The 26679-nt window shown below is 34.1% G+C and overlaps 1 protein-coding gene and 3 long non-coding RNA genes across 6 annotated transcripts; 2 read left to right on the top strand and 2 right to left on the bottom strand.

The window, feature by feature from the left end:
• Window positions 1-853: 853 nt before the first annotated feature.
• On the bottom strand, window positions 854-4396 carry LOC134269214 (glutamic acid-rich protein-like). Its single transcript, XM_062751433.1, has one exon. The coding sequence runs from the start codon at window positions 4271-4273 to the stop codon at window positions 854-856; it is 3420 nt and encodes a 1139-aa protein (XP_062607417.1). The 5' UTR covers window positions 4274-4396.
• Window positions 4397-5623: 1227 nt separating this feature from the next.
• LOC134269222 (uncharacterized) lies at window positions 5624-7985 on the bottom strand. Of its 3 annotated transcripts, none has more exons than XR_009992531.1 (4): window positions 7943-7985; window positions 7229-7349; window positions 6241-6311; window positions 5624-5774 (listed from the first exon to the last, which is right to left on the bottom strand). It is a non-coding gene; the product is annotated as an uncharacterized LOC134269222 (long non-coding RNA). The 3 variants fall into 3 exon arrangements; XR_009992530.1 differs by lacking the exon at window positions 7943-7985 and adding an exon at window positions 7579-7661; XR_009992529.1 differs by lacking the exon at window positions 7943-7985 and having other exon boundaries at window positions 5625-5774; window positions 7229-7512.
• Window positions 7986-19803: 11818 nt separating this feature from the next.
• LOC134269224 (uncharacterized) lies at window positions 19804-22281 on the top strand. The gene is made up of 3 exons (XR_009992532.1): window positions 19804-20012; window positions 21420-21517; window positions 21812-22281. It is a non-coding gene; the product is annotated as an uncharacterized LOC134269224 (long non-coding RNA).
• Window positions 22282-24211: 1930 nt separating this feature from the next.
• LOC134269225 (uncharacterized) lies at window positions 24212-24834 on the top strand. Its single transcript, XR_009992533.1, has 2 exons — window positions 24212-24264; window positions 24566-24834. It is a non-coding gene; the product is annotated as an uncharacterized LOC134269225 (long non-coding RNA).
• The last annotated feature ends 1845 nt before the right edge of the window (window positions 24835-26679 follow it).

The following is a 26679-nucleotide window of genomic DNA, read 5'->3' on the forward strand; positions in this document are numbered from 1 at the left end:
CCTTCAAATTCACAAGGTCCAATGTCTTTTTCCTCGTTTCTCCATGGGACATATAGCAACAATAATGCATAGGAATATTTCTCAGGATTCTTTTTCTGTGAGACCTTGTGCGTTCGTATGATTGCTGTCTTTTTTCTCCTCACCATTTTTTTCCCATCTGTTAATGTGATGTAGTGTGGGGATTCCAGGTCATCCGCTAGACCAATCACCTCTGGATTTGTGTCCTCAGAATCAAAATTAGAGTAGGATGTTGTGTATGTTACAGCAAATTCTGCTAAGCATATGTCTGACAGATAAAGTGGTCGCATAGAGTATTTGTCAAGAAGACCAGCTTGATAGATATCTTCATCATCATCTTCCATTTGTTCTATGACAGCTCTGGGTTTCAATAATTTCACTCGCTCTGTAGGTGGATTAGTTGAAACAAATATTCTTTGCCTGTCAAAATAGCACAATGGAAGTGACAACACTCGAAAAGTTGCCTCCTGAGCACTAACTTCTCTATGGGTCAGGAACTTGCTTGCTACAGTTCTTAGCTGTCGTGTAATATCCATGTTAGAACACTCCTTACTTATAGACTTCAGGAGATCTCCTAATGTTCTCTCTGCTTTGCTTATATATGAAGCAATATACATGATGCATGCATACGGGTTGCAGACAAGTTGAATGTCCATATTGGCCTTCCATAGTTTTAAGAAGTGTAGGGTTGTAGTTGTTTACATACTTCTGGCTTGGTTGTCGTTTCATAATAATAGCATCTGTTTTTCTGCTCCGAGAGAGTGCAGAATAGTAAATTTTTTCTGGAAGCCCGATTTCTTTCAGTAGATGCTCTGTGGTCATATCTTCTCCCAGCTCATCCAGTTTGGCATATACGAGATAGTATTTCTTTCACTTGAGCATCTGTCATGTTGGCTGGTTCACTGGATGGCTCTTGTTGATTTTCATCTGTCTTTTTAACTGTTTTAATTATAATGGTTCTATCTGTTGGTGGTTTGGGAAATGAAAATCTACAGTTTTTGCCTGGTTTCCTGCATGAAGGAGAATGTACATGACTCTGAACTTTTTTCACCAATTCACAAAGCTCTTCATCATCTGTTGGTATATCACAGCTGACATACTGATCGTGGAAATTTCTGATTTCTTCATCAGTGGAATTCTCAAAGTCCGGTGTTCCTTCCACCCAGAATGCCATATGTGCATGGGGAGATCCCCTCTGTTGAAACTCAATTCTGTACATGTACATGGTGACTTTCCCAACAGGCTGCTGTGGACTGAGAAGGACATTTTTGATGAACTGCTTTAGTCTATAATCAAAATGTCTTGCAATAGTAACTGGATTTTGTCTGATCCATCTGCATCTCTCATCCCATGTCATGTCTTTCACATCCTGGTCTGTGAAATTGTGTCCATATTGTCTTCCTATTATCTGTATCCCTTCTGGCCATTGCAGATCTGCTGCTGAGAGTGTAATAAACCATGTGAATGATCCCAGCTGCTTAACACAGGCAAGTAGTTCTAACAACATCTTGTCAAAGTATGCTGGAGAACCTCTGACTTGAGTAAGGAATTTGTAGCCATGATCTTTCAAAATCAATGCTGATAGGTGTGATGGATCCTTTGCAAGTCCAGCATTCAATTTTGAAGATGAAGCCTTCCTCAAGGCTACAGATATGGAACCATTGATGTGTTGAAGATCTCTAATGTGTTGTGTGTAAAAAATATAATCCGAGTTGCGAGCAAATCTGCCATCTCTATGTAAAAGTCTGGCATTAATGTATCTACTGAGTGATAATTTAATTTTACGTTTTGTATCAAATCCAAATTTTCCATCTGGAAACAGTTTAGGGAAGGCAAGAACTTCATTGTTGTCATCAGTCAGAAGTGACACAGGAGTTTTTCCTTCACCAGGTGCAATTGATATAATTTCATTTCCTTTGTACTCTTGCTGAATACATGTATCATAAGCAATGCCTCTTGTTTGAGATATTTCTTCAGCATTCAACAAATCATCATCCTCTCCTGACCATTCATCACTGTCATTTCCTAATGTATTGTGTTCATAAGCTCCATCACTACCATGAGTATTGTCTTCCTCATTATGTGGTTCTGTTCTCTGATCATGATTCCCATTGTCATCATACACTGATTCATTCTTTTTAGTATGTGGCTCTGTCAGTCTTTCCCACAATGATGGATTATCTCCAGCAGCCAAATCTTGCCAATTTTCTAAGACAGGAACATCTTTGTAAAATTCATTGTTTTCCTTCAAAAACAGTAATGATGATATTACTCTGTCTGGAGATATATGCTGAAACTCAACATGACCTCTGTATTCAAGCTTTCTTTTCAGTTTAACTGGAATGAGTCCAGAGTTGGTGGGAAGTCTGGGTAACAAAGTACATGTCTGTGAACTATCCACAGGAACATTGACCACAGTACCGTGTATAGCTTTTTGTCTTCCACGGGGTAGGGCAAGTATCTTCATGAATATGAGTCTTTGGGAAACTAGTCTGGCCTCAAAATCAGTTAATGATATCAAAGGTTCCTTGAGTTCAGTGAGGTGAAGTTCATTTATTGTTGCTTGTGCAGGTATTTTCTTCTTGTGTAGTGAAAGAATACATGTTTTACATATGTAACTAATCTCTTTCTGATCAAAACACCAGTCTGGCAGTGCCTCATTCAAAACATCTGGATCAACTGTTTTGAAAGTATTCTTGGTAATCTTATTTACAGTCTGTTCATAGAGAAGCCGATTACAACATATGCATACAAACGAGGGTCCAGATTTGATTTTGTGAAGGAATGTCTGATACGGATTTTGAAGGTTTAGTATTTTATTTTCTGATTTTCTCTGCTGATCCCTTCTTCTGATTTCATTTTTTTTCTCATTAGGTAAGTGTTCTCTTTTGTACTGTTTTCTCTTTCTTTCAGATGCCTTCATGGTCTTCTTGATTTCTTCAGGTAACTGCTCTCTTTTGTCCTGTTTTCTCTTTCTTTCTGATGCTTTTATGGTCTGCTTGGTTCCTTCAGGTAACTGCTCTCTTATGTCTTTCTTTTTGTTTCTATTTGATATTCTGACAGAGTCTTTCAAATCAGAAGGCATATTTTGACGATAATTGGACAGCCGTTTTCGCTCTTTTGCTTTTATAATGTTCTTTTCTTTATCAGGTAAATTTCTTCTTTTGTCTTGTTTTCTTTTTCTATCAGATGTCTGGATGATTTCTATGGTTTCTTCAGGTAACTGCTCTCTTTTGTCTTTTTTTCTCTTTCGATCTGATGCCTTTATGTTCTCCTTGATTTCTATAGGTAACTTCTCTCTTTTGTCTTTTTTTCTCTTTTGATCTGATGCCTTTATGTTCTCCTTGATTTCTATAGGTAACTGCTCTCTTTTGTTTTTTTTTCTCTTTCGATCTGATGCCTTTATGTTCTCCTTGATTTCTGTAGGTAACTGCTCTCTTTTATCTTTCTTTCTCTTTTGATCTGATGCCTTTATGTTTTCCTTGATTTCTTTAGGTAAATGCTCTCTTTTGTCTTTTTTCTTCTTTTGATCTGATGCCTTTATGTTCTCCTTGATTTCTTCAGGTAACTGCTCTCTTTTGTCCCGTTTTCTTTTTCGATCTGATGCCTTTATGTTCTCCTTGATTTCTGTAGGTAACTGCTCTCTTTTGTCTCTTTTTCTCTTTTGATCTGATGCCTTTACGTTCTCCTTGATTTCCTCAGGTAACTGCTCTCTTTTGTCCCGTTTTCTTTTTCGATCTGATGCCTTGATGTTTTCCTTGATTTCTTCAGGTAAGTGTTCTCTTTTGTCCTGTTTTCTTTTTCGATCCGATGCCTTGATGTTTTCCTTGATTTCTTCAGGTAAGTGTTCTCTTTTGTCTTGTTTGCTTTTTTTATCCAAGTCTTTTCTTTCTCTTTTCTGTTCATCTAACATTCCTTGTCTATACTTAGCCATTCTGTTCCTTGTTGATTCTTTTTTCCTCTTTGCTTTCCACTCATCTTTTGATGGCTGATCTGTTTCTGACTGCTGTGATGTCAAATGGAAATCTTTTTCATTTGCGGGGTCATGAAAACTATCATTAGAATTCTTTTCTTCATTTTGATCAGTTTGCTTTTTACCATCTTGCATCATGGTAGGATCATACTTTTCTTCAGTGTCTACTTTTAGCTTTGTATCATACCCCATTTCTGTATCTTCATTAGCTCTTTGAGTGGCATACAATCTCATTTGCTGTAACCTGGACCGATAGCTCTTTCTTTTACCTTGTTTTGGCATATTTATTGACTCTATAAAAAGGAGGGGAAAATTACTAAAATTTCAAAATATGACAAGCCCAAGGAGTTGAATGGCAATGATCAAGGATGAACAGTATGGAAAGTTCAGTACTCAGTAGCAAATCATAGAGTACATCTATTTCATTGCTCAGCACTTGCCATTACTAACTACAGTCACAATTGTCACTTGCTGGTCAAGCAGAAAACCCATCACATTCCCTCTAAGACTTGGACTCCTTAAATAACATTTATGCGTAATGATCTATTATCTATATCTATAAGTATCTAATATATATTATATACTGGTCTATCTTACCAATAAACATGATAAATGCTATGAAGGTAGATAAATGCTATGAAGGTAGTTTTAGCATTTTACATTAAAACTCCTTGTATATTTTTTTTTTAATTGACCTACACAGGAAAAATGTCCACATGTGTTGAACATATGTTAAACATGTGTTTAACATATATTTTTTACACATGTAAAACACATAAAAGGAGCACACATGTATAGGGTGTTTATTTTTACACATGTTAAACATATGTTTCACATGTGTTTAACATGTGTAAAAATAAACACATTGTATATTTATACATATGAAACATGTGTTAAACATGTGTTTTATATATGTTATACTTTATATGTGAATTATACGTGTATATTATTACTTTGTATTATTATCATTTTTATACTTTTTTCATGTCTGTCCACATGTGAATCATATGAAAAGGGCAGCATATGTAAATCATATGAAATAGTTACATGTGTTCTCTTTCAATATTTATCACAAGGAAAAACACATTCTTGTACACATTTAAAAATCAGATATTTCTGCTTTAGATGAAAATCCATCATATTCCAATGATCTATCTTCATGGGTTAAATATTTGAAAATTAATATCTTAAAATGCTTACACAACTTTTTTGATAAATTATTTTCATCAAGAGAAATAACTTATTTTTCAGTGTACTTTCTAAACAGGAAAGTATACAAACAAGTCAGTAGCATTTAAAATACATATATTTTACATATTCTAAGTTGAGTACAATTATAAGATTTCCACAAAATGATTAAATAGTTAAACATGCATACATGTACAAATGAATAACATAATTAGTCCATGTACTTTTTTATAATTTATATGATTTGACATGAAAGTGTCCAAAGCAAAATTGAAATATCACATATAACATTTGTCATGTAGTCTCTATTGTAAATTTATGAAAAATCAAGTTATTTGATATTACAGCATACAAATAAGAATGGAAATAAAATCTCTACAGGTCAAATGCAGACAAGATTTTGTACATCCTCCCAATTTTTATTTCTTATATTTTCTTGTTCTTTTTCCTTTTGTATCTTTCAGTTTTATTCAGTTGTCCTCCCTCTGATCTTCCATGAGCTTGACCATTTTGAACTCTCTTTGAACTGTACCCAAAATGCAAATCCACCATTTCTCCCTTTCCTGAACAATTTCTTTGTGGCACAGAATGGTCTCTACAAAAATTTCAAAAGTAAAAATAAAACAATTCTTAAATAACAAAATCAATTCTACAAGTAATATTAAAGTTCAGCAAACAAATTAATGTATGCCCAATTCACCAACAGAGATATGATAAGAGATAAAACTAATGTTATATATGCTATACTAGGTGTTTAGTGGAATCTTATGATGTAATTTGCAAGACAATTACACTGTTGGAAGATATATTTCATAATAAAGTCATAAAAATCATTTTTTTTTTTTTTTTTATTTTGACAATTAAATTTGGAATGTTCAAACAGTATTACTAATTCATATTGCCAAAAATTAAGAAGAACATATATATTTTATTTTTGGACAAAAAATATCTACAGACAAGTAGACAGGCAAAAAAAACAGACATTGTACGTGATTCCAGGATAATATCCCAAACTTTGTTGGGAAGGATATAACAAAGTTTATTTAACAGTGTGTAGTTACCTTAATTAAGCTTTTAAGCAAGTCTTGGATCTTGGGATTTATTCTTATGAGACGCTGACTGTATATTGAACCTGTAAAACAAATATTCACGCAGTAGATATCTTCTAAGCATAACTAAAACTTAATTAATTAAACTACAAAACTACGACTACAAAAAAGAGAGAGTACATGTTTGTAGGTTCTTAATAGTCTTTTTTTTACATTTTACAAGAAACTATGTTCTCTAGTGTTGGAAAAAAATAATAAATGTCAGGTAATGAATACCGGTACATAATAGATGTAAATATCCAATGGATTAGCTAGCTGATGTACTTTCAACAATCAACACATATACACAATTACACATGCTCTTGTACCTTGAAAGTTGGATGTCACTGTTATTATTAATTTTTAACTGAAATTCAAAAATTCAATACCCCCCCTCCCCCCTGAAGTCATTTACAGTACATGTACCAGTTTCATAGCTTTTAAAGCCAGCAAATTCTATTCATACTTTCCATATTTTAAAAGTGCACTGGATTAAAACTGTTTTATAATAAAGAATAAAATCATTGTAGTATTGAGTTGGACTTATTAATTTATAAAGTCGTGCAAACAATATAACATAGGCGTCGGAACCGGGGGGGGCTAGGGTTGGCTTAGCTCCCCCCCCCCCTACTTTTTTTTCCAAATATATACTTAGTATAGACAAACATATCTTAAAGTTTAGCCCCCCCCCCCCACTTTCCACAGAAATGTCTTAGTATAGGTTAAAATTGGTAAAAGTGTTGGTGTTTAGAAGAAAATTTTTGGTACTGGTGTTTGGGATATTTTTGTTACACTTAGCCCCCCCCCCCCCACTTTCAATTTGCTTCCGACGCCAATGTATAATGTAGAATTATAAAGGAACAAAAAGAAATTACAATGTATCAAGAAATATTTTGTCATGTGATGAAGGAGTCATTACAGATGTTTACTTTGATTTTTTATTGCAAGTATTTATTTTTACCTTTAATATTGCGATGATGCAATCATCTGTCAAATCAGCTTTAGGATCAATCGCCAGTCTTATCAGCTTTGGGCTTTTTAGACGCAGTAATGTGACACTGAACTCAAGTTACTGCATGCATCTATAGGCCATAAAAACAAACACTTGTTATTAAGTTGATGAAAGAATCGACTTGACAGCCATCTCAACATACATAAACACCAACTGACAGTCACAATGGTTTCAAGGTTTCTACTTTCACTTTCATATCAGTACGTAACAAAAGGAAAACCAATAATGCCTTTAAAAAATAGCCTATAACATGTAATGTTAACGTTCATTCAGAAACAAATTTATCCAAAATGACTTACATGTATATAAATTATACAAAATAGTAATGCCTTTAGCCTAACATGTAACCGCTTACATTCACGGGCACTGGAAGTTAATATAAATATATAATATGTGTATGTATAAAAAAAAGAAGGGTCTTTTTTATACATACACATAATATATATTTACATTAACTTCCAGTTGCTTTCATTCAGTCAGAAACATTTTTCACCAAAATTACTTGCAGATCACTATCGTTAGGTTTACGAAATGCATGACAATTCACAATGATAAGAGTATTATATGTATATAGAAAGTTCATACGCACCTGTAACTATAATGAAATGATATTTAAACAATATGAATTAAAAGTCTTTTAAAAATTGTTTGGAGATCACTTACCTTTCCAATACACCCAGCACGTCTGCTGCAGCAGTGACGTCAAAAATGACGTACATTTTCATTCGATAAAAGACAAAATCCGGAGACAAATACGGAATTATTTTAATTTTACTCAAGAAGTAAGCCAAGCCCAAAAGATTTAAAATGAAAAGAAAATGAATTCATTCTTTTCAATTTTGTCTGATAAATGCATTATTACAGAAAAAAAAATTGTGAAAGTTTTTTCTTAGAAGGGAAAGGGGGGAGGGGGGGATGAACAAAGTAAAACTTTACATGAGTGAAATTTTACTAACATTTACAAATTCTTTTGAATTAATGTACATACACATATGAGATAAAACTTAACATGTGTATAACATATGTATATGAATACACATATATTTTATATAAATTAAACATGCATATTTCATCTGTATTTTCGCACACATATATTACATATATATAATACGTGTTATACATGTGTGATGAAAAACATGTGTTTAACATATATATTATCTCACAGGTGTATAACATGTGTATATTATATATGTTTTACATATAAATGAAACACATATTTTACATGTGTTTATTTACACACATGTATTGCATGTATAAAACATGTGTTGAACACGTGTGAAACCAAACATATGTTTCACACATGTGGACATTTTTCCTGTGTATAAATTGCATTAAAATGTGATTAATCAAAACAAATGAATAGCAAAGGGGAATACTGTAAACCAACTTTTATTCGCGGCAATATACTAAGGGTAAACTCATTTGCGACGATTAATTTTCGCGATCAAGTCTTTTTTTTCATAGATTTCAATAGTTACAGAGAGCTCAAGGACAGGTTCACGGTGAATATTCATGATGACGAGGCAGTCGCAAACCTTGCAAAAATTTCTTGCACGCTAAATCAAGTTGATTTACAGTAACTTCTCTCTAAACAGTATAAACTTTCCTACAGTGTCAAAAGAGAACTTCCCAGCAATAGAATACTTGATCTGATGGTGTAAAATTTCCAATCTGATTAAAATCAGATCTTTTGATCCGCTCACATAGATCGCTACACAAGGATCTGAAGAAACCCCATCAGGGTCATCTCCTGGTGACCTTTGAATTATCCAATCAAATACTTACTTTTGAGAATTGGAAAGTATCTCGGAATTCAGTTACAGAGGGGAAAGGCATGATGATACACGAATTGAAAAATCGTGACCTAGTTCCTGAAGCCCGTCCATGGAAGGTACAGTCTTTTCTGTACAGTAATATCAGAAGTACCTGCTTTTGTCTTGTTTTTTAGCCCTTTGTTTTGTACGATACGCTAAGATCTTCTCCTCAGCTACTTTCACTTCTATATTTGTTTTCTCGAATGTGGCTTAAGTACGATCTCTCTGATTGGTCAAAATTTACATGAATATTTTTATTTGAAAGGTCACCATGAGATGACCCTGAATTTTCTTCAGATCCTTGTGTAGCGATCTATATGAGCAGATCAAAGGATCTGATTTTAATCAGCGTAGCGATCTATATGAGCGGATCATAGGATCTGATTTTAATCAGATTGTAAAATTTCAAAAATCTGGTAAAAAATATATATTTTAGTTAGAATAACAAATGATCAACATGTACTTATAAAATATAAAAGGCCAGGAAGGCCAATAATAGCTCAGATTTACCACCTGCTTACTATTGCAATTTTCAAGAAGTATTTGCAAACTGAAGACAGCATAGTTTGATGACATTAGTATGAATATAGTTAAATTTTTATATAAGTAGGTTGAACTGTAAGGTCAACATTGAAGGGTAATTTTTTTTTTGTATTTCAAGGAAGGTCTTGTTACAAGAATTACATGTGTAAAGTATGAAAACCCTAGAACTTACCTTTGAAAAATTATGGCCAATTTAAAGTTTTTTCAAAATGAGCAGTTGATTAAAAAAAAAAATTATAATTAATGCAGCTCTTGATACTGTAGATTACTATATTTTTGCGACACCTTATTTTCGTGAGATAGTCATTGATTCTTGATAAGCAAGAAAAAATGTTCACGAATTATGGTTATTGCTCAATACATTCTTAAGAAATACCTTTATACGAGAGAACTTCATTTTCGCGAGCACAATGTCTCACGTGATTACGCAAAATTAAAGTTCTACCGAATAAAAAGTGCTATACAGTACATTACCTGGGCGAAGAGGAATTTGGGATTTGCAAAGAAACACGCACGCTAACTCTCGATTCCCGCCTACATTTTGGAACCATTGAATTCAATATGAATAGCAATTTGGCCATAAAATCTTTGTTTAATACAAAGAACAGTTTAATGATAATTGATAAATCGTCTTAATACCAGCGCTAAACAGTAAATTATCCATAATTCCAGCTCTTGAAAGAAGGGGGTAGATGATATTTTCCATTGAAATCGGGGTTTCAAGCATCACCGTATTTTGAAATAGTCTTGGATATGATTAAATGTTCCTTATTTCTTTTCTTATGTTTTAGGCAAATAAATAAAACATAAATATTTCAATAAAATATAATGTTTCAGTTGTATATCGCTTTGAAATTGGTGGAAAATAAGCATTTTTATCGTTTTTTGTCAATAAACATATGTTCCCCCCGTGTCACACAAAAAGCCTTGGTATGAATTTGTGAAATAACATTCCATATTACCTGTAAAAAGAAATTTTTGTGACACGGGGGGGAAAGATGTTTTAAAAATATTTTCCGTTTTCCATTGATTTCTATAGTGAAAAACACAAGTTTTACCAAAATGTTAGAGTTATCTCTCTTAGTTTTCCCAAATAAGTAATGTTCTATGAAAATCCACATAATTATCTATAAAAAATATTAAAAATTCATCGAATATGTTAACTTTTGAAAATTGACTTGGAGGTAGGCGGGAGAACAATACTATCGTTCGCAGTTCTTTATCCAAATAATTTTTATTTCAACAAGAAAAAGTTCAAATCAATCAAAAGTTATGGGCAAGTATGGAGGTTTATTTGCAAAATATCTGATTAAAACCCAAACCCCATATTGGCTTTATGTACAGCAAATAAAAAGTTTTACTTGTTTTCTATAATGTATTCTTGGACATGGGATAGCCAGTACACATTATGCGTCATATTATGACATCAGCGACCTGTACTACTAAGTTTGTCAGGAACATCAACACACAGAAAAACAGTATTCACCCTTTTAAATGTGGGCAAGTGCAGTACAATCACTAGATTTAGCTACGTAGGTAGAATTACCTATGTAGCTTTATTTACCTACCTCAGGTAGCTTTATTTAGCTATTTCAATGTAACAATACAAATCTTTTCTTTTGATTACGAAAGAGACAAACAAATCGCAATTAAATGACTATTGATATTTATAGTAGGGAGGCTTAATGAAAAAATCTAAAGTAGAGATAGTTTATGCATTGCTGCACTTGGACAATTTATAGAAAACATGTAATTCCATTGGTTTGTTAATTGTCCTCTCTCATGTGTGCGCCGTGCGGTAAGACATGACTGAGCATGATTACTTCACATTGTTCTTATTACCGACCTTTTATCATGTTAACCGGAACTGGACTTCTTTGTCATTTCATTCAAGGAGTAACTGTTCTAACTGTCAAAAAATGCTTTTTTATAAATTGATATGGTAGCTAAATAAAGCTACTTTAGGTAGGTAAATAAATCTGGTTCCATGTTCGTTCGCCCTAAAAATTGTTCGCCCGATATCCCGTTCGCCCGATTTTTTGTTTGCCCAGAGTCCGTTCGCCCGATTTCTCGTTCGCACAGGATCCGTTCGCCCAAATTTTATATAGAATATAATAAAATGAATTTCTTTTTACATTTTTTGGTACATTCGAAATAATACTGACTGATTGTGCATATGTCACAAAGGGAAATTTTTCAAAGGTAATACCTTCAGGATCCGCTGCTCAGTTTTATAAGGGATCTATTAACGTCTCAGCCCCTTAATTGTTGTCAAAACATAGCCCAATTCGTAAAAACAACACGGGGTGTATTCCCCCAATTAACATTGATATTAATCATCTAATTAACTATAGTGCAAACACTAAATCATTAATAAATGCATTAGAATCAAATCAAAAATTAATTAAGACTAAATAAACATTGTTCCTGGTTTGAAAAAAAAATAACCCAATTAGCCCCTTCACGGTAACTGCGGTACTACTCTTTTGCAGGGCAAAATAATAACGTTTGGCGAATTTTTTGTTGATAGATAATTAAATGATGTATATAAGACAATTACTTTTACGTCATATTTCGCCAAATTTTATCATTTTGCCCTGCAAAAGAGTTGTACCGCAGTTATCGTGAAAGGGTCTATTAAAGGAAATAGAAATATATGTTAATCTTTATTTCAAATAAGTTAATAAATATAAGTAATAATATTATATATAAGTATTGGGCAAAACTTTTATAGGGCGAACAAGATTTTGGGCGAAGAAATTTTTGGGCGAACGGACCCTGCGCGAACGGACTCCCGCGAACAGGTAGATTGGGCGAACGAACCTGTTACCAATAAAGCTACCTCAGATAGGTAAATAAAGCGATGTACTATAATGTAGGTAAATCAAGCTACGTAGCTAAATCTAGTGATTGTACCAGACCTGGTGGGGACTGATAAATGCTGGTGTTGAAAGCTGCCTTCACTATCAAATAAAATTAGTAAACAGAAAAACAATCTTCACCGTGTAAAATGTGGGGACTGATTATGCTTGTGTAGAAAACTGTTGTCACACTGTGTGATCACCGACGAACACTAGTATTGACCCTTTGAAAGTTGCCGTCACTATCAAATAAAATTATTAAACATAAAAACAATCTTCACCGTCTTAAATGTGGGTAAACGTTGGTGTAGAAAACTTGGGACTGATGGGCTAAATACTGCAGTGTGATCACCTTCGATATCGTGGAATCCATTTTGAAGAGTGCTGGTAAAACGGGACCAAATGGGAGGGCAAACCCAGGCCGGGGTAAATAAAAACTGGGGCAGAAGAACCCAAATCAACCCTGAAGAAACATAATCTAATAATTTCAGATAAATTGGTGGCGTTTTAGCGAAGATATTTGAAAAATCTCAAACTGCTCCGGCTTTTAATTTGCCCTGGCCTGTGTTTGCTCTCCCATTTTACCAACACCATCTTGAAATTGTAAACAAGGAACCAAAACGGACGATTCGAATAATTCTGGACTGATTGAAGTGGCAATGTCTTTTTTTTTTTGCTATGGTAAACCCAAAACCTGTGTCTGATAAAAAAGTGAAATAGGAGGTGCACAATGGTACTATATAACAAACATTCTGTGAAAGTTTCATGAAATTTCACTCAATGATATAAGAGGAGTTGCGGATAAGAGATAGGTACTCAAAAGCGTAACAGACGGACGGACGGACGGACAGACAGACGGACGGACGGAAATACCGATTACTATATACCCTCCCACTTTTCAAGCGGGGGGTATAACAAAAGGCATAAAGGCCTTGAATCGCTTTTCTGATAAATTATACAATATATGCTAAGACCCAATATGCATCAACTGACAAAGTTTGATGATTCTTAGTCAGTTAGGGCTTAAGATATTTAAATGTAACTATTAAATACTATACGTAGGTCATGGTGACCTACATTTTGACTGAAAATTTCTAAGGACACAAGATGCATTAATTGACAAAGATTGATGATTCTAAGCCAATAAGTATTGATATATTCAAAAGTGGGTCACACTGACCTACTTATTGGTCAACATTCTCTGAACATATGTGAAAAGGTTACCCATGTCTTAATTTATGCTAGATTAGGAGCCATATATACACCGCACGCTTAAGAGTTACATTGTTTAATTATCATTTTAAAATTTAAGGTTCAAAAAGCAACCCAGAGTATCTAGAACTTAAAAAACATGGCGTACGATGCAAAAATCAAGATCAACCCAAGGCGGATCTCTTTGCAAGCATGCCCACTGGTGAAGATTTGTTGATCTGTGACTGAGCAATAAAGTTCTTACCTCGCAAGTTAGGAAGTACCGATGTATCTGGTTTGGGAAAAGAGGAATTCCATGTCATATTTGTATGGCTTTCTGTAGCAAAGATGAATTCTTTTCGCTTCCTTTTATATGTGTACAAACCAGTAGAGCTACGGTCTTGGCCTCGATTTCTGGTTTTATTTACATTGAATTTAATTTTTGTTTTGATTTTGAAATTCAGATAAGACAGAAGAAATGTACATTTCTTTCTTTATGACAATACATTAACAAAAGTTCTCAATGTTTGGATTTTCCTATGATATTAACAAATTTTAGATTAGTTTATGATGTTATTGTATTTAAATTCAATTTGCTTTTTTGGAGAGCTATTGTAAGATGATTATATTTTTCATTAAAAGCAAAACACACTGCATCAGCTCAGACAGTGAGGATGATTTTCAAGACGCAACGAGGTTTTCCCTACTGCCTGTAAGTAGGATAAATGTTTAATAAGACCAACACAGAACATCAGAACTTGTTAAGACAACCTCTAGCAGTAAAACTAGGAAGCATGTCCTTGGCAGGACCGTCGTAATTTAGCCATCCTTTACCACCAATAAAGAACTAAGAAAAGCCGTGGGAAGACGGAAGGGTTCCTTACAATAGGAATGTATTGACTCTGTAAGATCCCTAACATCTATTCCAGAATGAGATCAACTTCCTTGGGGCTCAGAGAAGCTTATTCTATGCAGTGAGGGCTCAGTCAGGAGAGTATTGATTCTATATTGTTTAACGTCCCTCTCGAGAATTTTTCACTCATATGGAGACGTCACCGTGTGCCGGTGAAGGGCTTCAAATTTTGACCTTTACTCGGCACTCAGGGCCATTGAGCAGTGAGGGATCTTTATCGTGCCAACGCCTGCCGCTGACACGGGGCCTCGGTTTTTAAGGTCTCATCCGAAGGACCCGCAACTTTCACTTCAAAGTGCCGAGCGCATGGCGAAGGAACAGTTGCTACCAATTTTAACGTCTAGGTCAGTCGCGGCCGAGATGCGAACTCACGACCTCCCGCTCACGGAGCGAGCGCTCTACCGACTGAGCTACCGTGAACGGTCAGTCAGGAGAGTAAGTGAAAAGTGGAAATTACATACTTTTCACTTTGAATGTTGTAAGAAATTCCTTTTCACTGAGAATGAGTATTCAGTATTCAGGTTCAAGACAATCTTAAATTGTTGTGTTGAAGAAACACTTTTAGTTTTAAAATTATATTCTTAATACTTATTACTTTTCATAGCATTTCTGACAATTGTAAACATCACTTCATATTGCCTGAAAGAATTAAATAAATACAATTTTAAGAAATAAACTTTATAGATAACTGATTTTAGTTATTTTATTAAGTTGTTTTTGAAAAAATGTAGATTTTATCTGGTGCTGATTTGGTAGTTTGTGTATGAAAGTAAAACTTACTTCAAAAGGACAGACTGAAGTATTTATACAATCCTATATTTTATCAATAAGGAATGAAGTTGACGTTTGTAGACTTCTACATTTAGAGGAGAAAGATATATTTTCTGTTTCCACACAAAGGGTGGCTAGAAAACCTACAATATTAATAAAGAGACTAAACAGCAGAAGTGAGACAGTTGATAAGGTCACTTGATGCAAGACTTGGTTTGAGATTGAAATTTAAACATAACTGCAAAATAATTAAAATCATCCTGTTACACTTTTATATCTGTGTATGCAAGTTGTTTCTTTTTTTGAATAGATTTTCCATGATGATGCTGACAGAAACCTTATTAACTGTGGCGTGGAAGAACCTAGAGATACCATCATTATCATGCAGGAAGGACAAACCATGCAAGAAGAACTATAATAAATAACAACTGAGATGACATCAAGTTTGGCCACCATGAGTGTTACACAGTCAACAACAACTATAGAAAAAAATTGATACATATTTGCCAAAAAACAGCACTAATGTGCAAGGGTCCTGCAGCAATATCTGAAACCCTTTAAATATTCTGCTTCTTGTTATACCTTGTTTCTGTAAAACAAAGTCATGTATGCCCTTGCGCCAAAGCGATTTTTGTTGATGTTTCTTATAACCTTATGTAGTACAGGTCAATAAAGAGGTCATATTACGTTATAATGTGTACTTGGTATCGCATATCATGGATGCTTAGAATGTATTAGGAAACAGGTCTTTGCATTTTCTTTGCGGTATGTATAGCAATTACGGGTTTTATCTAGATATTTTGCATAGAAACACCCACTCACTTGCGGAGTGCGCTTTTGCAAACGCTCATAAGATGCTAAATACACAAAACAAAACAATCTAGTGATATATATCTTCTGCATTCAGTGGATTGAAAAGTGGCACACAGACAAGTTTTCACTGCATCAAAGTTTTTTAGACATTTTAGTCCCTGTTGTTGAAAATAAAGGTCTGTTCGCTCTCATTGAATTCAATGGGTAATAATTGGTAGACATTTTTCTAAAAAATAAAAATATAAGCCACTGTTCAGCATCTGCAGCTACGTTTCCGAGTTGTTCTCTTTAGAGAGGATGTTAACAACACGCACAAGCAAGAACAAGAGGCCCATGGCCGGCCATGGGCCTTATAGGTCACCTGAGCATTATGCAACAACTTTACAGCGATTTAATTTGATTAATGTTTTAAGCAAGATGCTATGGCATTCACAATTTTGAAAGAGGCACCATTTGATCATCATAACAATACACTTAGCAGTTGCTTAGTTTGTTTACTTAATACCCATAGGCAGGGTAGGGGAACAAAAATTGCATTTCAAGTAATTAGTTATATTCAGCAATAAACAGTAATGCCCCTATCACACATGAACCCCTGACCCTTAGGCCTAGATCCACACATTGCACAATTTTTGATAAGACACCCTTGCTCTTCAAAAATATTCGATTAATACCAAGGAGCAGATCTCGAACAATTCATCCAGTTTCAGTATATAAGTACATCCCCCCCCCTATGGTACCCCTGACCCTGGGGCCTTGAAATTCACAATTCTGGAAGATTAGAGTCCTTGCTCATCATAACTACAGTAGTTTATCTGCTGAATACCCAAGAGCAGAGAAGAAAATTTTCAGAGATTAAGGGTGGGGCTAGAATCCCTGGCCCTAGGGCTATAAAATCAAAACTTTGGTAGAGGTTTTATTGCTCATCATAACTATGCACTTAGTTTAATTCCTAGGAGCAGAAAAGAATTTTTTTCAAAAAATTCATGTTTTTCCATCATATAATCAATAGAGCCCCACCGAAACACTAGAACCCCTGACCCTGGGGCCATTAATTTCACATTTTTGGTAGAAGCACTCTTGCTCACCATATCTATGCACTTAGTTAGTTTATTTAACACTCGAGAGCAGAGAAGAAGATTTTCAAAGAAATAATGCATTTTCACTATAAAATCTATAGAGCACCGCCCTAACACTAGAACCCCTGACCCTAGGGCCATAAAATTCACAATTTTGGTAGAGGCAATCTTGCTTATCATAACTATGCACTTAGTTAGTTTATTTAATACCCAGGTGCAGAGAACAAGATTTTAAAAGAAATAATGCATTTTCACTATATACTTATTTAGCCCCACCCTAGCACTAGAACCCCTGACCCCGGGGTCATAAATTTCACAATTTTGGTAGAGGCACTCTTGCTCATCATAACTATGCACTTAGTTAGTTTATTTAACACTCAGGAGCAGAGAAGAAGATTTTCAAAGAAATCATGAATTTTCAGTATATAATCTATAGAGCCCCGCCCTAACACTAGAACCCCTGACCCTAGGGCCATAAAATTCACAATTTTGGTAGAGGCACTCTTGCTCATCATAACTATGCACTTAGTTAGTTTATTTAATACCCAGGAGCAGAGAAGATTTTCAAAGAAATAATGCATTTTCACTATATACTTATTTAGCCCCACCCTAGCACTAGAACCCCTGACCCCGGGGTCATAAATTTCACAATTTTGGTAGAGGACTCAATGCTGATTACAATCATGCAAACAGTTTGACTGCTTGATGTCCAGGAGTAAAGAAGAAGATTTTTAAAGAATGCATTAATTTTAGTGGTTTTTGCCCCACCCCCCAGGGGGGCAGGGACCATGAAATTCACAATGTTTGTTCCCCTTCACCCATAGATGCTTTGTGCCACATTTGGTTGAAATTGGTTCAGTGGTTGCAGAGAAGAAGCTGAAAATATTTAAATGTTAACGGACGACGCACGACGAAAACAGATAGCAATAGGTCACCTGAGTTTACTCAGGTAATCTAAAAATGGAAGTAGCAGCCTCTATGGGAAATGTTTGTTTGGACTGACAAACTTGAAAGAGTAAATTTAATACGAATTCTGCTATTTTCCAATATGGCAGCTCATCAACGAAACTTCTGGGTGTTCTGTTTATTTGCAAATTTAATTTAATAAATGTCGTAAATGTCAACGTTGTTATTTCTAAAATCAAACTAAGCAAGAATGATTCCAGACCTGACGGTCTTTGCTGTTATAACGCTACAGATCTGCAGCAACTTTGTAAAGTGTAAATGACATTTGCATAGAATCTCACTTTAAATTATGTCTTTCGTAAATTTTTACAGGCATCTGACATCATTGAGTCATCAAACTCGAAACGGCGGGATCTGCTCACTCGAGGGGACCAGCAGCGTCACATGCAAACTGTGTGGGGGGGGGGGGGGGGAGTGTGGACCTAACCCTCCCACCCACACACTTTGTAATCACAGCGAATTGTGTCGAGGTGTCAGCATGGAAAGGCTCTATCTCCCTCAATTCATCAGTTCTGACCACTCTGAATGTATGTATATTGTTAAAATTAATTTTCATTCATAACAGTCAGTAGTTATATTAAATGGTAAAATGTGTAATTCAATCCTTTGTACAACTTTGGGAGTGTAACAACAAGTATTTTTTTTTATTTCTCAAATTTGTATAGACTTAAGTAATTTAAACCACTCATCTGGAGTGGAGCATTCATTACACCACTTCTTGTTTATTGTGATATAATGACTGAAACATTTAAATAATCATAAACAATATCATTTATCTCTATTCTAATACATTTTAGGAGTGACGAAGAGATCCAGTTTAAAGGGAAGTTGGAGGCACTGGAACCTCATGAGTAAGTTTCTTTTTTCTTCCAATTTAAACGGAAATTTAGTTGCAAGATCTCTTTTTCTACTGATTAACATTATTTTTACACCAATTTGCTTTTGGTGCAATTTTAAAGAATAGACCTAGTAAAGTAAATGCATAAAGCAAGATGATTTACGAGTCCTCAGAGTTCAATAACCCCATTTGACAATACCAATAAAACCATTTAAATCATCTAACCCATTTATATAATTATCTTCATATTTTCATATCAATTTTTAGCCGGGCTTATTGCTCAAAGAGCAATAGCCGGCTTATGGGATCCTGTTCAACTTCCTGTTCAAGGCAGGATGTTGACCCAATAGTCGCCAAATTAAACTGACGTTCTGAAATATAGTGTATCTACTTGTAATCGCTGTTGAAACAATTTATACTCATAATCTGATTAATTAAATGTGAATATAAACTGTACTGTAATTATTATTGTGCAGTTATCAAAAATACATTTGTTCTTAGTAGAGACCTTTTAACAAATTCCTACGCATAGCCTGGTTCCCTGTCCCTGTTTTGCTTCGTTTACTCTGCGTCACTGCCTCGGCAATGGTGAGACAGGGTACCAAGCTAAATTTTCCACTCATTCGGCAAACCTAATCAGCCGAGGAGTCCCTAATGATGCAGGTGTTAGGCCTACACAGTGTCCCCCTAGACATCGCCAGATTTCGTTTCTGGAGATAAACAAAGAAGACGCCATATTACACAAGGTTTATTAGGTATACGCGATTGCGGTATGGCGTTCTCCATGGTCAAATTATACAGCTGGTACAACGAAACTTATGCGGAAATCGGAGACTGCCATACAATCTGACCACGTTTTAATTAAAGTTTGTGTATGACAAAGATGCGCAGTTTATAAGGGGAATTGTGCAAGCCTCCATGCGAGACCGGAGCTACAGGTTACTGTAAGTTCATCCCATTTCTTTGAGATTTTTGGAAGAAAGAAAAGTTTGTTTTTTTTTAAGTCTTTGCCTTGCCAATGACCAAATAAATGGTTGACTACAGTATCTGAAGAAATTTTAAGGAGTTAAATGAATGTCATACAAACCTCTGCCTATGGCTGCTAAATCAAAGCTTTACAGTTTTATGTGAAGAATTAAAAATATATAGGAGTATGTAAAGAAATGTTGTAACTGTAAATGGAAGTAACTTTTCTCTATTTTGTTCAATTATAAAGTATGAATTTAGACCCTCCAGCCCCTGCATGGGTTTTAGTTTCAAATTTTTATAGCCATAAAATGACTTGGATTTGTAAAAGGGGTTTTTGAAGAAAAGTAGCTTGCACCCCCATCTTCAATAGAACTCCATTTTTCATAATATTTATTTTTTTTTATCTCTTGAAGAAAAAAAAAATGTAGAGCAAGTTATTGAGTATATTGTTTCTCCAAGGATGAATCCAGGATATGTCTTTGTACTCTCATGTCATCCAGAACTTGTGAATTTTTTCCTCATTTTCCCATTTATTTTCCCATTTATATATATTTTTATTTAAAAAAAATTGAACAAGACACTTTCACCTTGTTATGTTATTTTAAAAAGTTGTCCATATAATTTTGAAGCGATATGAGCAAAAATAAATCGATAAAAATAACCTATTGCAGATTTATTAAGAACAGGTGCATGTGGTGGATTTTGATCCGCTCCCGTATAAAACAAAAATGGCGTCGTACAGCAGACGCTTCATACTCGTCGTAATTTTCGTTAAATAATGCAAGTAGAAAAATTACCATAATTTCGTTTAATATCATTGCATGCAGGAGAATATTCATTTGATTTGCACCAAAACATGACTGATTCTGTCAGGAAAATGGAAAGCTAGCTGAAAATTCTATGGCATGTCCTGTCGCACGACTGCTTTTTTGTGCGTTTTCAAAGACTTGATATATTAATGGTGAATTTATTAATTCTAAACAACTTTAATTTTCTTTCTCCGAGACGATTTGGGGTTTGGAAAAATTGTGTAATTTATGTATTTTGCAAAAAATTTACAAATAAATACCGTTTGACAGATTTTAAAACGTAAAAACGAAAATCGGCAATAATGGGTACTCAGCAATAATGGGTGTACTCGCACGTTATATGTTTTATCCTGCCTATGCAATAAATCCAGAACAAACCTCTTTCCGAATTTCTTTGACTGAAAGTGTCTATGCAATGTCTTGATACATAATAATAAATTAATATACAATTCTTTTTTTTCTCTTTCCACAATTTTCAAGTTTCCATGTAAACATGCTTTTTACTTTTAAAATTGATAGTATCAGATAATATAAGTAAAATTCTAGGTGGTTATTTTTTTTTTATTTTATTAGATTACTCTTGGTTCTAACTACACAGTTGAACAGAGTACCTGTGAATGTGTAAATGGGATGGACTAATGTCACCATAAAGCCAGCATTCTTCTCTATGGGTAATTTATATGCAATTTATGTAATATGTAAATTCACTTGGTCTGTTTTAGGTATGCTTTACCAAATTTAATGTTAAATAGAAATTATATCAAAACATGCACACCAATATATATACCTGGTATATACAAGTGTGCAGTTCACCATGTGACTGTAGGTAGCAGGGTACTATTCGTGCCCTGGAACCTCCAAGTCCACTACCTTGGCATATATAAGCATACTTTTACTATAAAATCTAACTTTAGGCCCCAAGACTATAATATAACTTAGTGAATTTATGGAACATGTTGATACAGGTACAAAAATGTCAGCAAAACTGATGTACGCAAGAGTTGGATTACGCATCCAGAGTGCGCCACCTCGTCAAACTAAGACGATGGAAGAACTTTTTCCTGCACGTGACAGGTTTATAAATTACAGGTATGCATTTATTATGACTGTTTCATGAATGGTGCAAAATATTAAAAAATGACAGTACCCCAAAAGTGAAAATATAAAAAATAGAGAAATAGCATATTTTTTATGGGCAATATACACTTTTTTCAATGGATGGAACTGTATCTCTCTGGTCGTCCATCCTAATTTTTTCAGACCAGCAAGCTACAGATCTGCAGCTAGCATGGTATATGTAAAACCATTCAGTGTTGTATTATGCTCCATTTTTCAACTTTTGTCAAAAATTACTAGGGCAACAAATAGGCCAGTCAATGATAGGGACAGGGAGTTCCTATATCAGAAATTGACAACTGTAGGGAGATTTTCAGGTTAATATATCTGGTGTTTTTTTTTAGTGTCATATTGTTTACGAGTTTATTTTATTGTTACTTTTTTGAAAATTTATACTGTGATAGGATAGAATGCATATACACACACACATATATATATATATATATATATATATATATATATATATATATATATATATATATATATATATAAATTCACAAAACACCTAACTAACTCATTACACCCGGACTTTTGACTTCAGATATTTAATGGCTTATTTGACATTGGACTGAAATTCTGACAAGATGTGCAGTCTTTCCATTCTTTTTGCTTTTTTTGTCTTTTACATGTTTAGTTTTGTTCTTGTCTCTTTTGTTTTTGTGTTGACTTTGTTTTAAACTTTTAATTATACATTTATACTATCAATTTCAATTCAGTGTGAAGTTTTGCATCAAGTCACAATCTTTTTTGACAGATGCATTCAGCGTAAACAATTCATGTGATTGATAAACTCATATTATCAACCTTGACACAGAAATAGTTTGTCGTACAAGCAAACAATCAGGGATTAGAAGAAAGTTCCAGTCGTAAAGCTTGCGGTTAGGAGACGTATACTATTTACATTGAACGCATCTGTCAAACTAGAAGATCGTGACGTAATATAAAATTTCAACTCAACTGCAACCTTTAGTAAAATGTTTAAATATTATTCACCCTATTTCTCATACATACTTAAAGGAAGTTATTTGTACATTCTTTTCACATGTATACATATTGAAATCCAAAATTTATTTGAAGTAGTAAATAAAATAAGTTTGAATTCAAAAAATATTTAACATATATACCAGTATTAAGAATTGGTGATGTAACTGCAATACAGGTTTATTGAGTATTTGTTGTCTTTTTCACTGAGGGTTTAATTTTTTTGTTTAATTAAATCAACAGCAATGCATTGGATACCATCCCCCGAGCCGCCTGTGCCCACACTTGCAGTGCCTCTAGTTGAAGACCTCATCTCTAGCCAGGAATTTCTTTCTGCAGAGAATCCAATAGCTTGGATGAAGCAAAAATTAATGATAAATGAGCAAGAAATCCAACAGGTAAAGACAAATGAGTTGCATAATGAATAGAATGTATTCTGTTTCATTATGAATGTTGTTTAAGTTTTAAGATTTTTGTCATGTTTTAGATTGCCTGTCTTACCACTGGTCTAAAGGAAAATTGCATGTGGTCATCTGTTAGGAAGAATAGATTAACAGCTTCAAACTTTGGTTGTGTTTTGGCAGCGATCAAGAGAAATAGGTATACTGGTAGTTTACATGCCTTTATATGTATATGTAATTATAAATGATACTTGTAAAAGCAGTTAATTATAAAATCAAAAATATTGAAAGTTTGCTCCTTATATAACAGATATCCTGTCTCCTTATACAAAAGATTATGCTCAGCTTATGATCTGTCAAAGAAGGATGCCATTATTTTGGGGACGTGCAATGAAAAAGTCGCAATTGAAAAGTATAGAACTTTTGGGGATGCAGTTGTAGAGCCAACAGGTTGGTACATTTCTTTCCTAAGCAAAATTTCAATTTCTTTAAAGCAAATAAAAATTGATGATAAATAAAAATTTTTCTTGAGCTAATTTATTTAAAATTCAGTTATTAAACTGAAGTTGAAGATAATGAATATAAATATACTGTTTGTATATTCTATTTATAACAAGTCATCAATGCATAAGAAAATCAGAGTGTTGCATATTAATGCTATTTTGAAACTTTACAATACTGTTCATATTAGGTATCTAGCTACACTGTAATGGGGTTCTTGGGTCAAGCCCCGATGGACTCATTCGTCGTCCTGCTGCATTCGGATTCAGCTATCAGAATCCAGGACTCGCTGACATATTAGAGATGTCAAACGTTAAGCCAAAAATACTGGAGGTGAAATGCCCCTTTTCAGCAAAGAATATGACAATTCCAGAAGCTATTGAAAAAGTACACGGTTTCTGCCTAGGTAATAATAGTGTGTATGTATTTGTTTGAATACGTTTCATGTACTGAGATATTACTTTAAATAATTCCAATATATTAGTTTGGATAAATTTAAGTACAATTTAGCAATTGTTTAAAAAGTTTTTTCCTTCTGTTGTAATGTTAGTCCTCAAGGCAGATGATTTGCCTTCTCACTTTATTGTACAGTAAGGAACAAAATACTTATACATGTAAATATTTATTAGTTAGATAGTTTTGTCTTATATTAATGATTGAGGCACCAATGAAAATTCTTATTCTTTAAAAATCTTCAACATATATATTTTTTTCATATAGAGGTTCAGGATTTTAATGGAGTCAAGTCCTTCAAGCTATGAGAGAACCACCAATACTATGATCAAGTGCAAGGACAGCTTCATATAATTGGGAAATCCTTGTGTGATTTTATGGTCTGGACACCAAAAGACTGTGCGATTGTGAGAATTAACAAAGACATCAATTGGGAGATCAACATATCTGTTTTGACAGACTTTTATTTCTGTAAATTTCTCCCGTATTTACAACAGCTATAAGATATAACATTAAACATGGTGAAAACATTTTAATTTTAATATCTTAGTTATCTACACTTGCAAAATTCTGAGCAATTTCCTGCATAAGGGGATCCTGAAAATTGACTAAAACACAGCATAATTGAAAGACTTTTGTAGAAATATATCTAAATTGCTGCGGAACATGCCTTGAAATTTCATAATTCTTTTTTGTCCACGAGTTTCCTCTCTGGTCCCTTGCACATTCGTCATGAAATTATGGGGATGTAATGATTAGGTTCTTTAATTGTGCTCATTGGATTTAAAAATTCGAAGCTTTTATTAGTTTCCATGGAAAGGGGGGAAAAGTCAAAATTCTTGAACTTCGATTTTTAAATCAAAGTACTGAAAGTACAGATAGGTTTGATGGTTGTCCAAGTTTGAGTTCTAGAAAAATGTCCATCCAATTGAGCTAAAACCTTTTTAAAGCTAATAGGCATGTTGTGTAGATGTATGGAACAAAGGTCATTTTGTGTGCATACGCATTTACGTGCGGATGCGTGCAACATTAAATGACTTGTATACTGAATATTGCTTTAACTTTTACACTTTTTTGATGAAATGCTCATTTCATAAGGATATTATATAAGGATATATTAATAGTGTAGATAATATGACATTGTCAGATTAGCACGAAATGATGTGCATGCACGTGCACTTTGCTCTGATTGGCTGAAACAAAAATTTTAATATCTCTTTCTTTTTTGATGAAATACATTGAAATTTTAAATAAGTCATGCATTACGACAAGTCATGCATTACTACAATATGATATATAACAATAATCATGAAAACATGTGCATGCATGTGCACTGCAATCTGATTGGCTAAAACTTTAAATGGCTATAACTACTCTAGTTTTGAACCAAACAGGATGGGATTTATAACTTGCATATGCATGCACATGCGCTTTGCTCCGATTTTAAAATCAAAGTACCGAAAGGACTGATACGAGTTGATGGTTGTCCAAGCTTAGCTAATGGGCATAGTATTACTGATGACAAAATGAAAATTCTCCAGTTCGGGAGACATACGCTATTGCTTGCAATAGCAGACTTTCTAGTCATTATGTCGTCCCGAACGACATATTGCGATTGTATGCATGTTTAAATACATCCTCAGTGTATCAGTAATATGATCATTTTTCTGCTAACTGTTGTTGTTGAAACGCAGGTAACAAAATTCGATGATAATCAGCATGCACAAAATTTTGTTGGCTAACTGTGACCTCTTAGCTTCGGACGTAGGAAATATTGATCCTTAGTAGTGCCTGACGCCATGGCATAAGGCAAGAAAAAAAATGCTCAATAACAATAAAGAACAAGTATATAAAGCTAAAAAATAAAAAGATAAAATCACCCTTATACTTCATCAAAGTTAAACCTATTGTTCTTATATAAAATTTAATGATGCTTTTTCATGCGCTGCATCTAATAATTCCTTATATCATTCATACTTTAACTGAAACCTGTTCTTTTCACCTGTGTGCTGTTCTTAAGCCCGGCTTTCAGTACTTTCAGTACTTTGATTTTCAGGGGGGGGGGGGTTAACTTCCTGAAGCCAAAAGAGTTTGTGAAAAAATAAACTAAAGTTATCTCCCCTTGGAAAAGGCTTAGTCCCTCATTGGAATGTTGACCCAAGCATACCTTGTGGCAAGCTTGGTTGAAATTCTCCTAGGGTCCTCTATAACAAATGACAATGGTAAAAATTGATGATGTCAACAACAACAGACACATGTATTTCAATCAAAAAAGTTCACTTAAGCCTTCAGCTTGGGTGAGGTAAAAAACTCTTATGCTTTGTCGTTAAGTAAAATCTGTTTAAATACTCTTGACACTTCGTTTATACTTTTCAGAGTAT

This window comes from Saccostrea cucullata, unplaced genomic scaffold, assembly GCF_032062105.1.
Source record: "Saccostrea cucullata isolate Sc308-1 unplaced genomic scaffold, CSIRO_AGI_Scuc_v1 ctg3225, whole genome shotgun sequence".
Classification (NCBI taxonomy): domain Eukaryota; kingdom Metazoa; phylum Mollusca; class Bivalvia; order Ostreida; family Ostreidae; genus Saccostrea; species Saccostrea cuccullata.